At 35.3% G+C, this 17,291-nt stretch overlaps 1 protein-coding gene across 1 annotated transcript in view; it reads right to left on the bottom strand.

Moving 5' to 3' along the window:
- Nucleotides 1-13,805: 13,805 nt before the first annotated feature.
- LOC142981148 (homeobox protein Nkx-2.4-like) overlaps nt 13,806-17,291 on the bottom strand; it is a 37,832-nt gene continuing 34,346 nt past the window's right edge. The window contains exon 6 of the mRNA XM_076126845.1: nt 13,806-15,944. Coding sequence (XP_075982960.1) covers nt 15,705-15,944 — 240 coding nt within the window. The 3' untranslated portion in view covers nt 13,806-15,704. The remainder of the gene's footprint in view (nt 15,945-17,291) is intronic.

Consider the following 17,291-nt stretch of genomic DNA (forward strand, 5'->3'; position numbering starts at 1 on the left):
CCCCCGCGTCCGGAGCGGCGAGGCAGATGTAAAATTAGTCGACAGAGCACCGCTCGGCCTCCCCTCGTCCAATTAGAATACGTTCAACACTTAGACGGACTACGGAACTACCCTCATGTTCTATAAATATTCATATTGCAAAGCTAATATCGCTTTGTTCTCAATGTTACAATACTCTGACATTCTCACACACGTCGCTCGACCATAAACCTATGCTCATTTCCCATAAATCCAAGATCTAGAATGTTCATTTTACCATAAACTAATGTGTCAAAGTTGCTTTTGTCGTTCGCCCTAATGAGTGGCGGAGACTGCCGCCGTCAGCGTGACGTCTGCTGTCACGCTGCGTTCGCGTGACGATCAATAAGCTCACGCGGCGCCCGCGCACCACGCTCGCTAACTTACCCGAGCTCGCCCGAAGGGATTGCAAGTTGACTTCTCCTCTGTACCTTGAGAATGTCTTTCTTAGTCGGCGGAGTGTGAATGAGCAATTTATAATTTCGCCATGAATGTGATTGACTTGTGAGAAATCGCGGGTCAAGTGGCCATTCGCGAATTGATTGTTAGCGAATGAATTCTCTCATTCAAGTTCACGGATCTTGTCAAAATGTATTATAAGTTTGCGGTGCGTTAGTTTCTTGCGTGAGAATTTAAGAAATATCGCTTAATTTCTTTTGTATATTGGTTTTGGTAGAATTTATTAAATTTCCCACAGATTTAGGACCACTGGGCACCTTCGCTGATGAAGTAAAAGAATGGAAGGGCTTTTAGAAATTAATTAAAGTTAAACAATCAAACCAAACTTAGTCCAGCGATGTGTACGTACTCTCTATTGGCCTCCCACGCAAGAGATGAGGGTTCGAATTGGGGGATTACCGAAACTGGGAGATTAGAAGTGTTTTGAAAAATTTGATTTTAAAACGGAAGGAAATTAACTTTTTAACAATAACTGTTGATCTGCAATAGGACTCTACACATAATTAATTTAGCATAACAAAAACACTCTTTGTCCCACCTTTGAGCACGTCTACCAGATTGCCTTATACTTTTGACTCACTTATGCCTTTTATTCTTATTTATGCATTCCATTATGAACTATTTACTAATTTAACTATAGATCTTTCAAGCATATCAGTCACTTTTTTTTATAAAACAACCGCAGTCAGATTTGTTCCGTGTGGGAATCGAACGACCTCCTGATGCAATAGTAGTAGTAGCGGCGCGGCGTGGCGACCTAAACCACTGCGCCGCAGAGGCAGAATTCGCCTAAAAAAGCGAGGTTTTATTCCAGCAATCTTACATATCGTAATCTAATGATAAAACAGTAGTCTAAATGAAATAAAATCAGTATCTTTCTCTGAAGCTTCGACGACAATTTTCCCACACGCTCACGACATAAATCACTGTATATTTTCATTGGAGTATGACTGGCGTATTATTTTAACATCATTACTCGGTGCAGTACTTAGGGAGGTACTTCCAAACTGTCGTGGGAAAACAAACAATATACCTTCCTATAGGTATTGGCATCGTAGAGGTAAATGTTTGACGAAAATTATTGCAATTTTGATTGCAGTTGTCTCGCGCCAATAAATTTTATAATTTTCCTTATAAACAGAAGGAAAATTTGACAAAAAATTAAGATTTTTAGCATCATAGTGCATTATGCCAAAAATATGTTTAAAAATCTTCTGGTTTGTTTGGATAGCCATCATCGGTAAAGAAGAGTGTTGGATATTAATACGAGATCATGGCCTCTTGCAAAACTGTTTATCATTAGGCTATCCCGACGAAAATAACAAGTAGTCCCTTATGTGTTTAAAAAATTCTAACTCAGGACCTCTCGGTTTATTCATAGTATCTAAGTTTTACATACTGCTAAAACTTCATCAATTACTCATCGTCATAAACAATTTTAGCCCGACAACTTAGTAGAGAGCCATAACACGCACAGGTTTTCTTACATGAAACTGAATAATACTGTGTGTTTCCAAAAATACCATCGTCAGCTGCGTAAATCTGAGGATCACTGATGTGCTAATTTCTGAATTTTGTATACTTCCACCTTCCGCAAACCTTTCATACAAAGTTCTCTACTAACTTGTTGAACTGAAGTTCTTGTAAAAGTAACACCTTCTAAGTGTGTGAGTTATCTTCAAAATGACATTGTCAAAGATCTGCATACAATCATAACAGTGTAACAGACTGTGTAAATATTTAAACAACTCTAATATTCCATCAAACATTTGAAACCTACGCATCCATCGAGGCAAAAACAAATTAATCAGAGTTGAGCCAGTTCCCACTGAACCAACAAAAAGTTACAATCGCTTTCCCCCCAAATTTTACATTCGGAACACGTACTATGAGACGCGCTGATTGGTTGGCGCTACGCAACGCTGATTGGCTCACAATTTGACAGTAATGGCGTTAACTCGAACTGCAACTGTCAAAAAGAACTTAAGTTTAAAACCCGCTTGTTCAAATTTCAACTCTATTTTGTAAAACATTGGTTGATATTTCCGTGTAGTAAAATGTAGAGTTATATTACTTATGGTGTGTTAGAGTCCCCTCTAGACAGATGTTGCAACATTTTAGTAACAAATTCGCCCACAACTGGTTTGAAAAGCTATTGTACAATTTTTTTGTTGTATTATTTCGACTAATTCATTTGTCGAGCGGTCGGTTAGACATGGAGGGGAGATATTATTCATTTTGAGTTTTTGTTCGTGACTACCGGTTTTTTAAATGTTGTTTCAGTAAAGATATCATGATTAATTATGCTTTTTTTAGCGTTCGAGTATTTTGATTTGGTAGTTAAGAATATTTATGGTTTTATGATAATAAAGATAAGTAGGGCATTATTTAGAACAATATTACAGAAGCAATTGTAAAAAAAAAACATGTAAAAAAGAGAAAACTGCTAAACTTTATCTATGTAGGTACTTACTTATGCTTAATTGCTAATTCGTAGACAGCTTTTGTCATTTTGTGTATATTATGACAAAAATATATACCTTTAAAGTCTACTCTCCGACGTTTAGACACAGCGTCCGTTAAAATGTGATTTTCTTTGTTTCATTTCCCTTTTTTTTTTCTTTATTTCATTATTTGTACAACTCTTCCTAATTTATTTTAATCAGTTTATTATATTAAATAGTTTCATTCAAAAGATTAGGTGTGAATAACATATAAGTACTTTAGCTTATAATTATTCATAATGTCGAGTTTTGTAACGGCACAGGAATCATTTGTCCGTGCCTAAGCCACGTTATATTCACAGGCGACCTCCCATTCAAGGGTCATATATTTTTTATTTTTGTACTTTTTAATAATTCGCGCGGCGCAGCGGTCGCGGCTCAAGCACTCCACTTGAGCACGGACCCAAAAAAATCTCAAAAATCTACCCATGTGTTGCAGTAATTTTGACACAATTGAGTGAGGTTCCGTATATAATAAAACTAATTGATTATTATGTAGAGGTAGACAAGAACTGTATGTTAGATTCGTTTCTTTTTTGCGTCACGATAAGCTTTGCTAGGTTAAATTATTTAAAATAATAGGTATCTGGAGCGCAGTGTCGTTAATGTAATTGATTCACACAAACAAAAAAAAAATTACTGAATAGAAATTCAGAAATTGCAAGGCTTTCAGAAATAAATGACTAAATGTTTAAACTGAACTTAGATTTAAAACTTTCTGCAGCAAAAATAACAAGTTCAGTATGACAAGATGTATGGATGTGAGTGATGCAAAGGAAATTTGTAGGGATCGTACCAAGTGGCGTTCTTTGGTCTCTGCCTACCCCTATAGAAAAAAGAGCTTGATATTTTGTATATGTAAAAACCCACATCTAAAAAACCCATTTCCATCTGTAGCAAAGACCCCTAACATTACCTCTACAGAACCCTAATACCACACAAAGAGCTGCCTCATTTGACGCTGTGAATTATTATGTATTTTGGAAAAATCTATTGTTTCGTAATCTCCCCCGTGCTTGTCTCGAGTGGCTGCCATGCTGGCATTCAAGCGACTACAATTACGGCATGTGGAGGTGCCAGACTATGTCGTTATGTAATGAGCTAGTGGAACACCGTTCACGTTTGTTGGGAAGCGGGTTGCTTTGTTTTGAAAATGTGTGGCGAACTAGTTTAGAAATGTAGCTTAGAATAGACTTTCGTTCTGCTAACTATGTATTAGAGAGCTTTTTTTATTAAAACGCGTTGATAATCTTTACCTAATATTATAAATGCGAAAGTAACTCTGTCTGTCTGTCTGTCTGTCTGTCTGTCTGTTACTCGATCAAGCCTAAACTGCTGAACCAATTTGCATGAAATTTGGTATGGAGATATTTTGATACCCGAAAAAGGACATAGGCTACTTTTTACCCCGGGAAAATGACGCATTTCCATGGGAAAATTCAGGTGGCGGACGAAGTCGCGGGTAAAAGCTAGTGTTAAATAATTTAGATATCACTATTTTTTCTCGACAAATAATAAAGCCATGTTTCAACTATTAAATTGTCTGTGTCAAATATCAGAATAGGTAAAGTTACGAAGTTTATAAAGATAAGTCCTTTTAAATTTGTAACAATTTCCGAACTACGGAACAAGTAGAAATTGAATTAGGTAACCTTTTTCCAAATTCCAAGAAATCAACGAATTTCTATACTTTCATTCATTTGAAGTAATTCGAACGCAACACAGAAACAAACACGAAAATAAGTCGTGTTGAAATGTATTCAAGATGTACTCAAATCAAGTCCTTTTGAGAGCACGCTCAATGGCTGAGATTAAAGTGTGTACACTCACGCACTCGTCCAGTGAAACTTGTGAAAAGCTGAGATTTACCACTAAGATCAGTGCTTCTCTATCACTATTTGTTAACTACTAATACAGCCATTTTTAAAATCAATATTTTCAAGTATCGATTTTTGGAACGACATTCTGTTAAAATGGACCATAACCTAATAAATGTCCGTTTCCAGTAAACATAGAAAAGACAAAGTAAAAATTTTTAATGAAACAATTATTAACAAATAAAAAAATTACGCGAATGTTTTGTTCCGAAATTAAACCAAAATGTGGAGAAGCAAGGTAACTAACAATATTCAATTTACCACACCCATAGAATCAAATTATTATTGTTTAACTAAAAATAATGTACTGAAAAATTTAGCCTTTCCTCCTATTGGTACATTATTATTTATTATACACCCACAACAAAAAAGAAATAAGCCCACAATCGCTTCCCACATAACAACGCGACTGCAATTCAACATCAAACAGTAATGTCCTTTGTGTGCAAAGATCGCGATATTTTCCCTATTGTTTCGGAGCGCGCCATTAGCGGGCAACAATCGTACAAATGAAAGCGCGCCAAACCTCTCAGCTGTCAGATCGCGCGCCATTTTCCTCGAGAGGATGAAAGTCGACGTGCCTTTGCCTGTAAAAGTAATCCTTTATGTCCGTTCTCTTTGTATTTGACGGTATCAAAGAGTAAAATACAAGTATTTGGAATTTCGAGAATCGTTTTCTAGTGTATTAAAAATATATTTCGTTTTATTTTTACGTTTTGATTTTTACATTAACTAAAGAAAATAGGCTACTTAATTATTTTAAGACATTGCTATGACTTTCAAAAAACCTTTATTATATATTATTATCAGGTAGATAGCAACGAAGAATTTAGGTAATCTGAAATTAGCAAACAACTCTACACAAAATCAAAAGATTTTCGCAAATTTTTACAAACTAACCCTACAAAGCATAGTGAGCAGCTACTTTAAATCTTTCTAACATATCTATTAAACAAGTATTCGTATCAAACGTTCAATTCTTAATTAACTTCATTAACATTGCAACAAAATTAAATTAATCATCATTATTTCGACGTCTCGCCAAACGTCTTGTATGGTGAATGGCTGCCACACAGCTGTCACTGGATATAAGTTTAAACAAAGTGCTTGATATGAATAAAAGCAAACAAACGTGAATCAAACTCATTATTAGACTCATTAGAACAACGATCATATGAATTGTTATAATGAGCGATTGGAAATGTAAAGACGTGGGTACCATAGAGCATAAAGAATAAAAATCTTTTTTTTTTTCACGATACTTTATTGCCAACTAACTTTACTGTACCTACTTTTTTAACTTAACAATTTGAAAAATACGTTGCGATTCTGAATTACATTTTTATAAAGAAACGAATTTATGAGGTCAATTAATTATACGTCAATGCTCCGTTAAAAAACCCACAACCACACAGTATTTAAACAATTTACGAATTGCCTCAGAAAACCAAATACTAAGAAATCTTTAGGTTTTTGTTTATGTTTTTTTAACCCATTATTGTCCCACTGCTGTACTACTCCCACGGTAGGGGTTAGATCTTGAGTCTATCACGTTAGCCAAAGTGGGATAGAGACTTTGCATGCCCTCAAGAAATTAATTAAACAATTATTAGGCATGCAAGTTTTCATCACGAAGTTTTCCTTCGCCGTCAAAAATTGCTAGCTAAAAATCAAAGCAGTCTTAATTATTGGGATTAAACAACAAAACAGTTACATTCTTAAACAAAATACAAATTAAAACGTTAAATACTTATAACAAGTCTTTATTAAGATGGCGGGCACCTGTCATCGCGACGAGGGTTGTCAAAATACGTGGCAACAGAACGTATTTAAAATAAAGGATGGTTTATTTGAACACTCAGTATTTCGACCAGTCATCTACACACACTCAGATTGTGGGGATCAAGGGAGAAATAAGAAAGCCTTAGAATTAGTAAGCAGGTAGAGATATGAGGTAAAATCAGTAATGAACAGTGACTTAAATAAATGGGTAGTTAACAGCTGTGTCAACACAAAAATTGTTGAACTTGTATTCGTAAAAGGTTCACCTAAAATTCTCAGGCCATGAATCTAATTGTTTCTGGTAAATATTGATGAAATTGTTATCACTACAGACTGCAACATTTTATTACGTACTCGTTTGATGCCAACGAAAATGCGGGACTGTGACGTCACCGTACTACCGATTTGACCTGTAGTCAAGTAGCCGATCTCCAAATTAAGTCGATACTCAAGGTTTTTTGTCTATATTTAGTATTTAACCACCATTTTCGCCCTACGACGGTTAATGCTAAATATGTTTGTATGTACGCAATTGGGTTTTGGGTGCTGGAAGATTCGGTGCCTTCATATGCCTAACAATTAACACTGTTAAGTTACGCATAAGCACCTGATAAAATTTGTCTAAATAGAAACTTAATTAATGTACACGGAACCACGGCAGCATGGCTATCTCGTCGGTGGTCGATGGCGGGCTAACGAGCACGTCACTCGGGGCGTCGTGTGAAATGTTACAGCTTTGTAACACACGCGGACACTGGACCACAGACTATAACTACTATATTGTACTTAGGTTATATTAGGTCTTGGATATAAGCACTACGTTTGTGTAGTAGACCTTTGAGCCTATGTACTCTTTAGTTTGGTTATTGATGACTAGGACTGAGGTTTGACTACCAGGTTAGGCCAAAAAAAACCTGAGGTTTTCTAAAAGTAGTTTTGTTAAAGGCTTATTGCTAGCCCCGAAATTTGCAAGTTGAAGCTGTAGTCCGCCTTGTTTCGGAAAGCAAGTACGATTCAGGCTTATTTCTAATACTTATACAACTAGAAAAACCTACATACAACTAGAAAAAGCCTATTCTGTGTCTAGGTTCGTAACCTCGACTAAGGCCAAATTCTTTTACCACTTCGACCGTTCAGCTATCACTGAACACACACTCATGTTAGAACTAAACATAATAACTTCCTGGTCTAAGTATATGCCTAGATAAGTCTAGAAATTTGAATCTTAAATGTTTGGCTAATTTTGTAATACCTACTTGCAGCGGAAGTATGAGAGCTAGCAATGTATATTGTATACTTTTAACATTTCCAGGCTTTATGACCTATGTAGAGCATCTACACAAAGAAGTCAAACAAAAGCTATGTCGATTTATTTTATTGTACAATACATTTTGTACAAAAATATTTTTTTCAAGTGCATGTTTGTTTATTTTTTCATTCGTACGAAAGCAATTTGTGTCCACTCACACAATCATTGTTAGATACGTCTGACAATTTCCATGCACGACAAAATTTCATAGCTATGCTTTCAAAATCCAAACAATGCCGTTAGGCATTCGAATAAAAATAAAACAACTCGAAAACTCGTCAAAATACTAGGTTCTCTAATAAATTCATTACAACGCACGCCCGTGCTCTATCGATTGTGGCCTCTTTGCCCGAACGTGCCAGAGACAATCGACGCGATGGCGCTTCTCTACGCAGCTATAGACAACTCTATACGCCGTATGAATACCACATCTCTAGTCAAATTTGAATTTTATTTCCATACGCCAAGAGTTGAATTTCGTTTGCGAATCTAAATAATATAGGGCTTTCCAAATTCAAAGTGTTCAAAAAATAAATGTTTCGGTCAATGCTGTGATGCCAAGCTGAGATTCAACGTTGTATACCAAACAATAGGGTCTATATTCGAGTGTATTAATATTGGAGGTATAAAACCTTTTTGTTGGAAAACTGCGCGCTCTTTGTCTCTGACTCACTGTCAAGCGTACTTGTGTTTCCCGCGTTTTTTGTTCTAATTAGTCAGCCCTCCCTCGACCTCCGCCACGAAAACGTCGCCGTGTTTTGTCGAGATAACACAAAAACTACACGGCTCATGCTTTATTGGATGCCTGAAAATAACTGTTTTTTAGCTGTGAAAATTAGTAGGATATTTTGTAGAAATATTTTATTGCGAAATAAAAATAGTTGCTAAGAAGTTATAGAAGGTAGATCAAAACGTAACGCTTTTGAGACTTCAGGAATGGGAATTATTTTCAGATGGTATTCAGGTGCCTAATCCTAGCATAGCACATAACCCATTTGGTTAGTAATAGGTATTAGAGGATGATTAGCACAGCAGTGCGCCACCACCTTGTTTCCTTGCGATACAACAAAAGACTAACAATCATGAATTTATTTAGACGTTTCTATTTTTTTTTATCGGCACCTATCTATTTTGCCAATGTAAAAATATTGTAGATTACGAGTACCAGTGCCTCTGATTTGATGCCTGTGCAGTAAAAAAGAAATTCTCAGAAACAACCCCAAGCTAAGTATGTTATTATTAACCGACTTAGAAAAGGAGGAGGTTCTCAAATCAACTGTATTTTTTTGTTTCATTGTTAACTTGAAGACTGCCTTAGCTCAGGTTTGCCTACACTCATCTGTTATAATGTACTTTTCTAATGCAGAAGAACATTTTAGAGGCACTATCATTACCTTAATACTTATTCTTATTAGTCAACGAACTCGCAAAATTATCTCTTTACAAGAACCTACATACAAACTTAATTTCGATACCTCTATTTTCAAATACCAATAAATAATGTTATTCAAACGTCTTCAACTAACAGAAACATGCATAACTAGATAAAAAGCGCTTGCTTCGCGCAACCATCAATATAAATAAGCTTCCTTCCCCTTCTATTGTCCTCGATCTGTAAACAAATTTGTGAATATTATTCGTATTTATAGGCCTCCGAGCCCCGGAGCCCTATGACGCCATGACAAGGGGTGAGACACCATTACGACTTAAGATTTTCCATTCATAGGGTTAAGACGTTTGTAAATGCATGGGGAGGAAGTAATTGCTGTAAATAGCTGTAATTATTGTTTAAGGGTTGGCTTTCACAGTTATATGTTGCCCAGGTTAGTATATTGCAGTTCTGAAAGAGGTTTACAGGCAGTAACAATTTATTTGCTATGAACAATGGACCTACTATGTGTATTAGAAATAATAAACACTTGCTCTAACGGTGAAGGAAAAGATCATGAGAAAACCTTGCATGCCTGAATTTGTTTAATACATTTATTGAGGGCATGCAAAGTCCCCAACCCACACTTGGCCAGCGTGGTGGACTCAAGTCCTAACCCCTCCCCCTCATTTGGGAGGAGACCCTTGCCCTGCAGTGGGACAGTAATGGGTTAAAAAAGTGGACCTACTTATTTAATGACACGATATTTTTTTTCTCTCCTTCCGCATTCTTATTTCCGCAGTAGCTACTACGGAAAATGGGCTCCCAAGATTTGTCTTTGATTATTGTGATGATATTCTCGTAATAAAAGGTGAAGATAACCTTCTATCTACATTTTATTATGAAACAGAAATTTCGGCCTCAATGATTCATATGGATATCTTTCAAGCTCTATGTTAGAATAACGATGCGTTTAAAACCGTGTGTACACTGAATTTTCACAACTAATGTAAATTACATAACTAACTTTATTCGAGGAATATGACATTTCTTTAAATTTTGCATACTTTTTCGTTAAATAAAGCTGCCTATCTGACAATAAACATATCCACTCTTAATAACCTTAAAAATATACCTATTAATTTGTCAAAAAAACACATCATTTCACACTAACCCTTTCAAACAAAAGAATATCTCCAAAAACATTTATTTGCAATCTTTAAAACTACGACTACCGGTGCCGTGGTATCTCGATCTACCCCTTCGTGGCACCGCGGGCTACGCGTGCCGTATCTAGCGATCAATACCGCACAATACACTGAGATCTTTGTTCCACACACGTCGCGACAAAACGATTATAATGAAGAAATAACGGGATTTGTTCATAGTTTGGTGTTAATAGTAATTATAATGTACAAATTTCTGCCTGCGACTTCATCCTAGCGAAAATACTTCCCGGGGTAAAAAGTATCATATTATTATGTTTTCATCAAGTTTTTTAGCTGTCAGTGCACCAAATTTCATTAGAATTAGTCCGGTAGTTTTTCGTGAAAGTGTAACAAACAGGTATACTTATCCATCTATCCGTACTTACAACCTTCCGCATGTACCTACCTATAATATTAGCTACTAGCTGACCCGCGCAACTTCGCTTGCGTCACATGAGAGAATGGGTCAGAATTTTCCATGTTTTTGTAACACTTTTTACTGTTACCTACTCTGCTCCTATTGGTCGTAGCGTGATGATATAAAACATGCTTTTTTTCACGAAAAATATTTTCAAAATTATTTATATCTCTTATTATAACGAAGTCGCGCTAAGACATATCCGCCATTAAAACAGTTGCCATGGCAACGAAATTTTGTTAATTCAATGTCATTATAATATTGATTTTTCGCGACTTCGTTGAATTTTTTGAATTTTCCCGGGAAATGCGTCATTTTCCCGGGGTAAAAAGTAGCCTATGTCCTTTCTCGGGTATCAAAATATCTCCATACCAAATTTCATGCAAATTGGTTCAGTAGTTTAGACGTGATTGAGTAGCAGACAGACAGACAGACAGACAGACAGACAGACAGACAGACAGAGTTACTTTCGCATTTATAATATTAGTATGGAAGTATGGATATAAGATCATTGTAGCTATAATGTCATCGAAAAAAAAAACAGAATATTGTTAAAATTGTAGCAAAGTACAAGTACAAGATCTTCCACGGCTTGTGCCTATTAGTGGACCTTCTTTCTCATGTCTTAATAGACCTTCACCTCAGGGATAGTTGAAACAGGTGGCTTAGGTGTTCAGTAATGAAACCGTTAGTAGCGGGTTAATTTTTTATCACTAGATAAGCAGATGTGCTGCAGTGGGAAACTTCAGCACCCCAAGATAACTTATGGCTTTTCTAAATACTAATCACAATTTGAAAAACCTTTAATTACAGTGGTAGTGGCATGAATGTGGTGGATAATAGTGGATATCTTTTGGTTGGTTGGTTAGACTGCCCCTTGTGGTTCAGGAGCTCCTTACTCTACCAAGTGTATGTGACTACCGAAAACAAAACCACAGGTTGATGCGTTTTATTTATAAAATATTGTTCCTTTTAGCATTTCCAGATACATATTTGATATAGGTATTCACACTGACGTCAAAATATGTTCTATACATTTTCTATAACATATACTTTACAGTTTACCATCAACAACAAACACTTAATAAAACATAATTCTTACAAGAATTTCGATCACTCCAATTCTGCCGTCGTAAATGTAAACACAGTAACTTAAGTTACTGTGTTTATAGTTTGTTTAGTTCTTTGGAATCAGAAGACCGCGGGCTATTTGAGAAAGTTTTCGGTTTGTTTGTACGATGGATAGTTACCGAAATACATTAAATAAAAACACAGTATTTTTACAAAAAAAACATTTTTTTTAATAAAAAATACAGTATCTGTGTTATTTTAAATTAAATAACAGTATCTCCACTACTAACTGTGTTTTTTTAACGTGAATAGATTTACTTTTTTTTATTTTGCTTGATTATAACACGGCTTCTTCAGTTACTGTGATTGCGTATAAAATATTGTTCAAAGATAAACAACAAATACTTGAATAAATCACAGTATCTCATTTACTGTATTACTGATTTTATACGTATTTCTAAGAAACATAGTTATAACACAGTATGTACATACTTACTGTGTCGTAATTCCCCTAATGTTAATATCTTTACAAAGTTACAACACAGTAATAGGTAAAACTTGGTTACAACACAGTAACCGTTGAGTTACCGTGTTGTAACTTAAAAAAGAAAAAAATATTATATTATTACCCTAGCTTAAAACACATTATCTAATTTTATTATTTATACAATAATAATATACTAGATATATATATACAGAATCAAAGATTTAACTATATACTAACATTAAAAGTTGCATGAAATAATATACAATAATTAGTATCTTCATGAGAGCAAAAATTAACCATTAAACTTCAACCGCGTTTTTCTCAAAACGCATATTTTGAAGTTACTGTGTTTAGATTTACGACGGCAGAATTACCGTCACAAATCCGCAGCAATAAACATGGTAAGCTCGTCGAGAGGCCAATAGTTTTCAATTTCAACCCTCACCTGTCCGTTACGCTTAATCCGCCATTTTATTAGCGTGGCGCGTAACGACCTGCACGTGTGCCTACTCTACCTTTGTTCTATCAAATTTACCCTTCAACTACTAAACGAAATAAATATAAAATACCTACACGGAAAAATAGACATTGTAACCCAAACTTAAGGTTGACATTCAAGGTTTAGTAACGAATACCTGTGCCCTTTCGACACGTCAGCGGCCATGTTATTATTTCGTTTTGGCGGGCCGTGACTGACGTTCAAAGTCGGTGTTGCCATGCGGAATAAACTGTAATACGAGTTATGAGAGATTATGGCGTAATCTGGGAATATTGAAGACAATAAGAATGAGCTTACGTTTAGCGAGGGTCGTGAACGTTTGTTACTTTATTGTTTGAGGGCGATCGAATCAGATCGCTGTGTTAACGAATAAGTTACGATATTGCAGCTAATTTTGGTTTAGATGTTATATAAACGCTCCTTTTATATAACATCTAAACATTTTACTAATACGTGGAAAGTTATACGCTTGTTTATTTGCATTATGTACGTAAAATTCAGTATTTTCCTTTAATGGTAAAGAAAATTAATCCTGTAAAAGAAAATGGATTACTTAATTACAATTTCGTTGTTCTGTGTAGCTCGCAAGTTAAGCAAGAAAGAGTAAAATGATTATCCCTTTGAATGCAAATTTCTAAAACTTGACGTAAGCATCTCTTTGAAGCGAGTACTTGAGTTACAAGTGACGCTAGATATAACTGTCTGTTCTCTTAGAACTTGACCCCATGACTGCGAGGTCCGCCATGTCTTCAAACACTCCACCTTCTAAGGAAATAACAAATGAAAGACAAAATAAAACTCATTAATTTTATTAATTTTATAAATCGAAATTCATTACACCTTCCTTCTTCATTATAGTTACAAATTCCTTTTCGTTATTACTATTATTTATAATTATTATTATAATCAACTCCCCTAAACCTACAAATTATACATCGACCTAATTTTTTCTCAGAACATATAAATTAAGATGAAAAACATTAATTACAACTCCATTTTGTTACAACTGACGAATTTTATTATTCTAATTTAATTAAATTCTTATTGCTATTATTTCATTGTCGGTTTGCGCGGGAAACTGCGCCATTATGTCGCGGTGTTGCCGACATATTTTAATAAAAAATCTTTTCTAATATTTAATTATTATTTACATTGCAGCAATTCGCATTATTTAGTAAAAAAAAATAAGAACATGACTTAAGTACACGATAAGGTTATAATTAGGTTGAAAAGTAGTAAAAATAAATAAAAATATATAGTGAATATTTAAAAATAGATTTGCTGCTAATGTAAATTAAGTAAATCTCATAATATTTAAGAAAAATAAATAAGTAGAACTTGCATGAACATAAAAGAAGCGAGATACGGGATTTTATTATTATAAATTCGTTGTTTATTGATGTTATTTATACAAAGAATATTAAAAAAGGACTTGCTATAGACAGCATAATTAAAAAAATTAAACACAATATCGAAGAGATTCACTCATGAAAAGTAAAATAGACATTAAGGTTATATAAGAAAAAATCCGGAAAAATTGCACAAGGGACATTTCCCGTACGCTCTCGCGAGCATGAGCGCTACATATTTACATTAGTATCTACACACGCAAAACACTGACTCTTGTTAAATTATCTTCTATTCACACAACGATCATCTACTCATTATCAGTTATTTACAATTATGCACCTACAGAGATATTCACCACCATATTTTACATATAATTATTGCTATTTTTTACGTTGTTATTTCAAAACACAAACTTAAGTATGTAATTTTATAAAAAAATACTAATTAAATCAGCAGAAAAGTTGTTCTAAAATGTTTTCTGATATTCACATTTTTCCGAACCACAATTTTAGCGTCCTAAGTTACGAGATAAATGCAAATATCGCTACATTTCAACAACAGTTTGATATAAACATACTGAAATATGATAAAAATATGATTTTCAAAAAGCGCAACCAAGATTAACATCAGTGTTAAAGTGTAGGTGGTGAAATACTCTTCAATATAAAGCGAAACAATAGTGCTTCATCGTATAAAACGGAGACTTCAAAAACTGCAAGTTTGGCACTCTTTACATCGCAAACCTGAACAGAAAAATATTCGCTGCGATAAAAACTATTCTGTGAAAAGAATAAAACTTTACTATACTTATTTACTTCTAGTGAAAAATGGAAATATTTTTGTCTTCAGGTTTAGTTTGTCAGTAAAAAAAATATCACAAAGAATCAATTCAAATCCTCACGTGTGCTTAACTAGAGCTATAACTAATTATATACACGTTACCCTCCTCCCGTGCGATCACTGGAATGTTCACTTTCACGTACACTTTGAAATTCACTATTTTTCTAATTAATGTTCGTTTGGTAGCTGCAACCAGCGGCGCTTCACCCAAGACAGTGTTCTTGAAGGAGACTATTTTGTGGTTTGATGTACAGTTAGAAATAATTACCTGATATTATTAACTAAACAGTGATCGTTTTCACATCAAAATTATTTTATAAAAATCCACTCAAAATGGGAAATTACGTAAACTAGCAACACAGATCTGTCAAAATCATTCATAAAAAAAACATACGACACAGACTGAGAAACAAACTCATTCTGCCTATAAAAAAAATCAAACCACACAGTTGGACCTTAATCAAAATACATCTCCTCCTTGAACATTGTCTCATGGTAAAGCTGTGGGAATTTCTACCAGGCTCGTCCCTGGAGCGGCAGGTAGCCGGAGCACTGCTGCTGGTAGGCGGCGGGCTGGCGGTAGGAGGAGACGAGGGGGTTGCTGCAGGCCGCCTGCGAGGGCTGCGGGGCGGAGTACCCGGAGGTGGGGGTGGCGCAGTGGCTGTGCGCGGGGGACGACGACTCGCCGGAGCCGCACGGCTTCCCGTCCTTCACCAGGACGGGCACCGCCACTCGCCGGGGTGATGATGATGACTGGTGATAACATTACACGTTAGAATATTAATGCCTTCTTATACAATGCAGCTTGCTAAAAAAAGCATTCCTTTATAGGTCCGAGATCACTCGAAATGACCTTTAATTTATTTTTTGTGAAAGTTACGCTGAAGGATTGAGTATACTTGTTTACTAATTAACCTTTCGACGCTTCTGTTATAAATAGAAATGTGGTAAACAACTCTGAAAAGATTATTAATTTCTGACATATTCATGCTTCCGGTCAAATGTACATATGTTTATATAAGTTTTTCTCTAAAACCTTAATGAATACTATCTGAAATACTCCCCATATGCTGTAATCATTAAGAAATTAGTGAAAATTCGTGATAATAGGCGGGCGGCGCCCTGCGAGGCGGTACACGCTTAACAATCGGAATCAAGTCGATACGACGCCCCCGCCACGAGCGGCGCGCAAATTGAGCCAATGCTGCCAACATACGCAGGGTTGCTGCTGTACTTATACGTGTTATATTATATGTAGGAACATGACATTGTGTAGGTAGTTATTAAATGCTTTTTAGCAAATTGTATTGGGTAGATAATAATATGGCTTAATTTCTCTATTGCTACGAAAATACCTAAACTGTAATTTTGCTTTCGTTAGGTCTTAATCGGGAAGTGATTTATGAATCAAATCTCATATTACTGTACAACTACCCTCATAATTCTGTAACTAAAATAATCACAATCTCTACCACGAAAGTTAGCCAGTCGTGAAATAATCCCTGCATTAAAGCACCTGGCATTGTACCATCAATATAAAAGTTAAAAAGTACAATATACCACAGGTCAGTGATTCCGCAACACAGCCCTACTTTCCCGCGAAATATAATTCTAATTGCCACGGGGTTGCCAGATTTGGGAAGTGCGGGTCCCGTATTTTGTTACCCATTGAGAAGCCCAGCAGGAGATTGCTATCAAGTGGGCAAAGTCTATCGCCTCTGCAAACAGGGGCAGAGACCCTTGCCGTCGTCAGCTACGATTTTTATCGCTTACGTTTTAATATTCATTATTCATTAGCATTGTGTAAAATATAGAATTAATAATGAAGGTTCGAAGAGGTTTTGTGAGAACGTTCTGGTTAAAATCTGATTAGAATTTGGGTATGAAAGTTTGGCGCACGGGTTCTTGCAGTCCTTTTTAAATAAGTATGTAGGCCAAGTTACGAAAAAATATGTGAAGTGTCTACAAAATAATAATTTTTTAAATACAAACTTTCTAAAATTACGTATGAATAAACGTACCCAATAACTTATAAAAAAATACATAAAAAATATTATTCAAACAGTGTTGCCGTGCAAATACTAACCACAATCAAATAAT

This window comes from Anticarsia gemmatalis, chromosome 19 (genome assembly GCF_050436995.1).
Source record: "Anticarsia gemmatalis isolate Benzon Research Colony breed Stoneville strain chromosome 19, ilAntGemm2 primary, whole genome shotgun sequence".
NCBI classification, from domain to species: Eukaryota; Metazoa; Arthropoda; class Insecta; order Lepidoptera; family Erebidae; genus Anticarsia; species Anticarsia gemmatalis.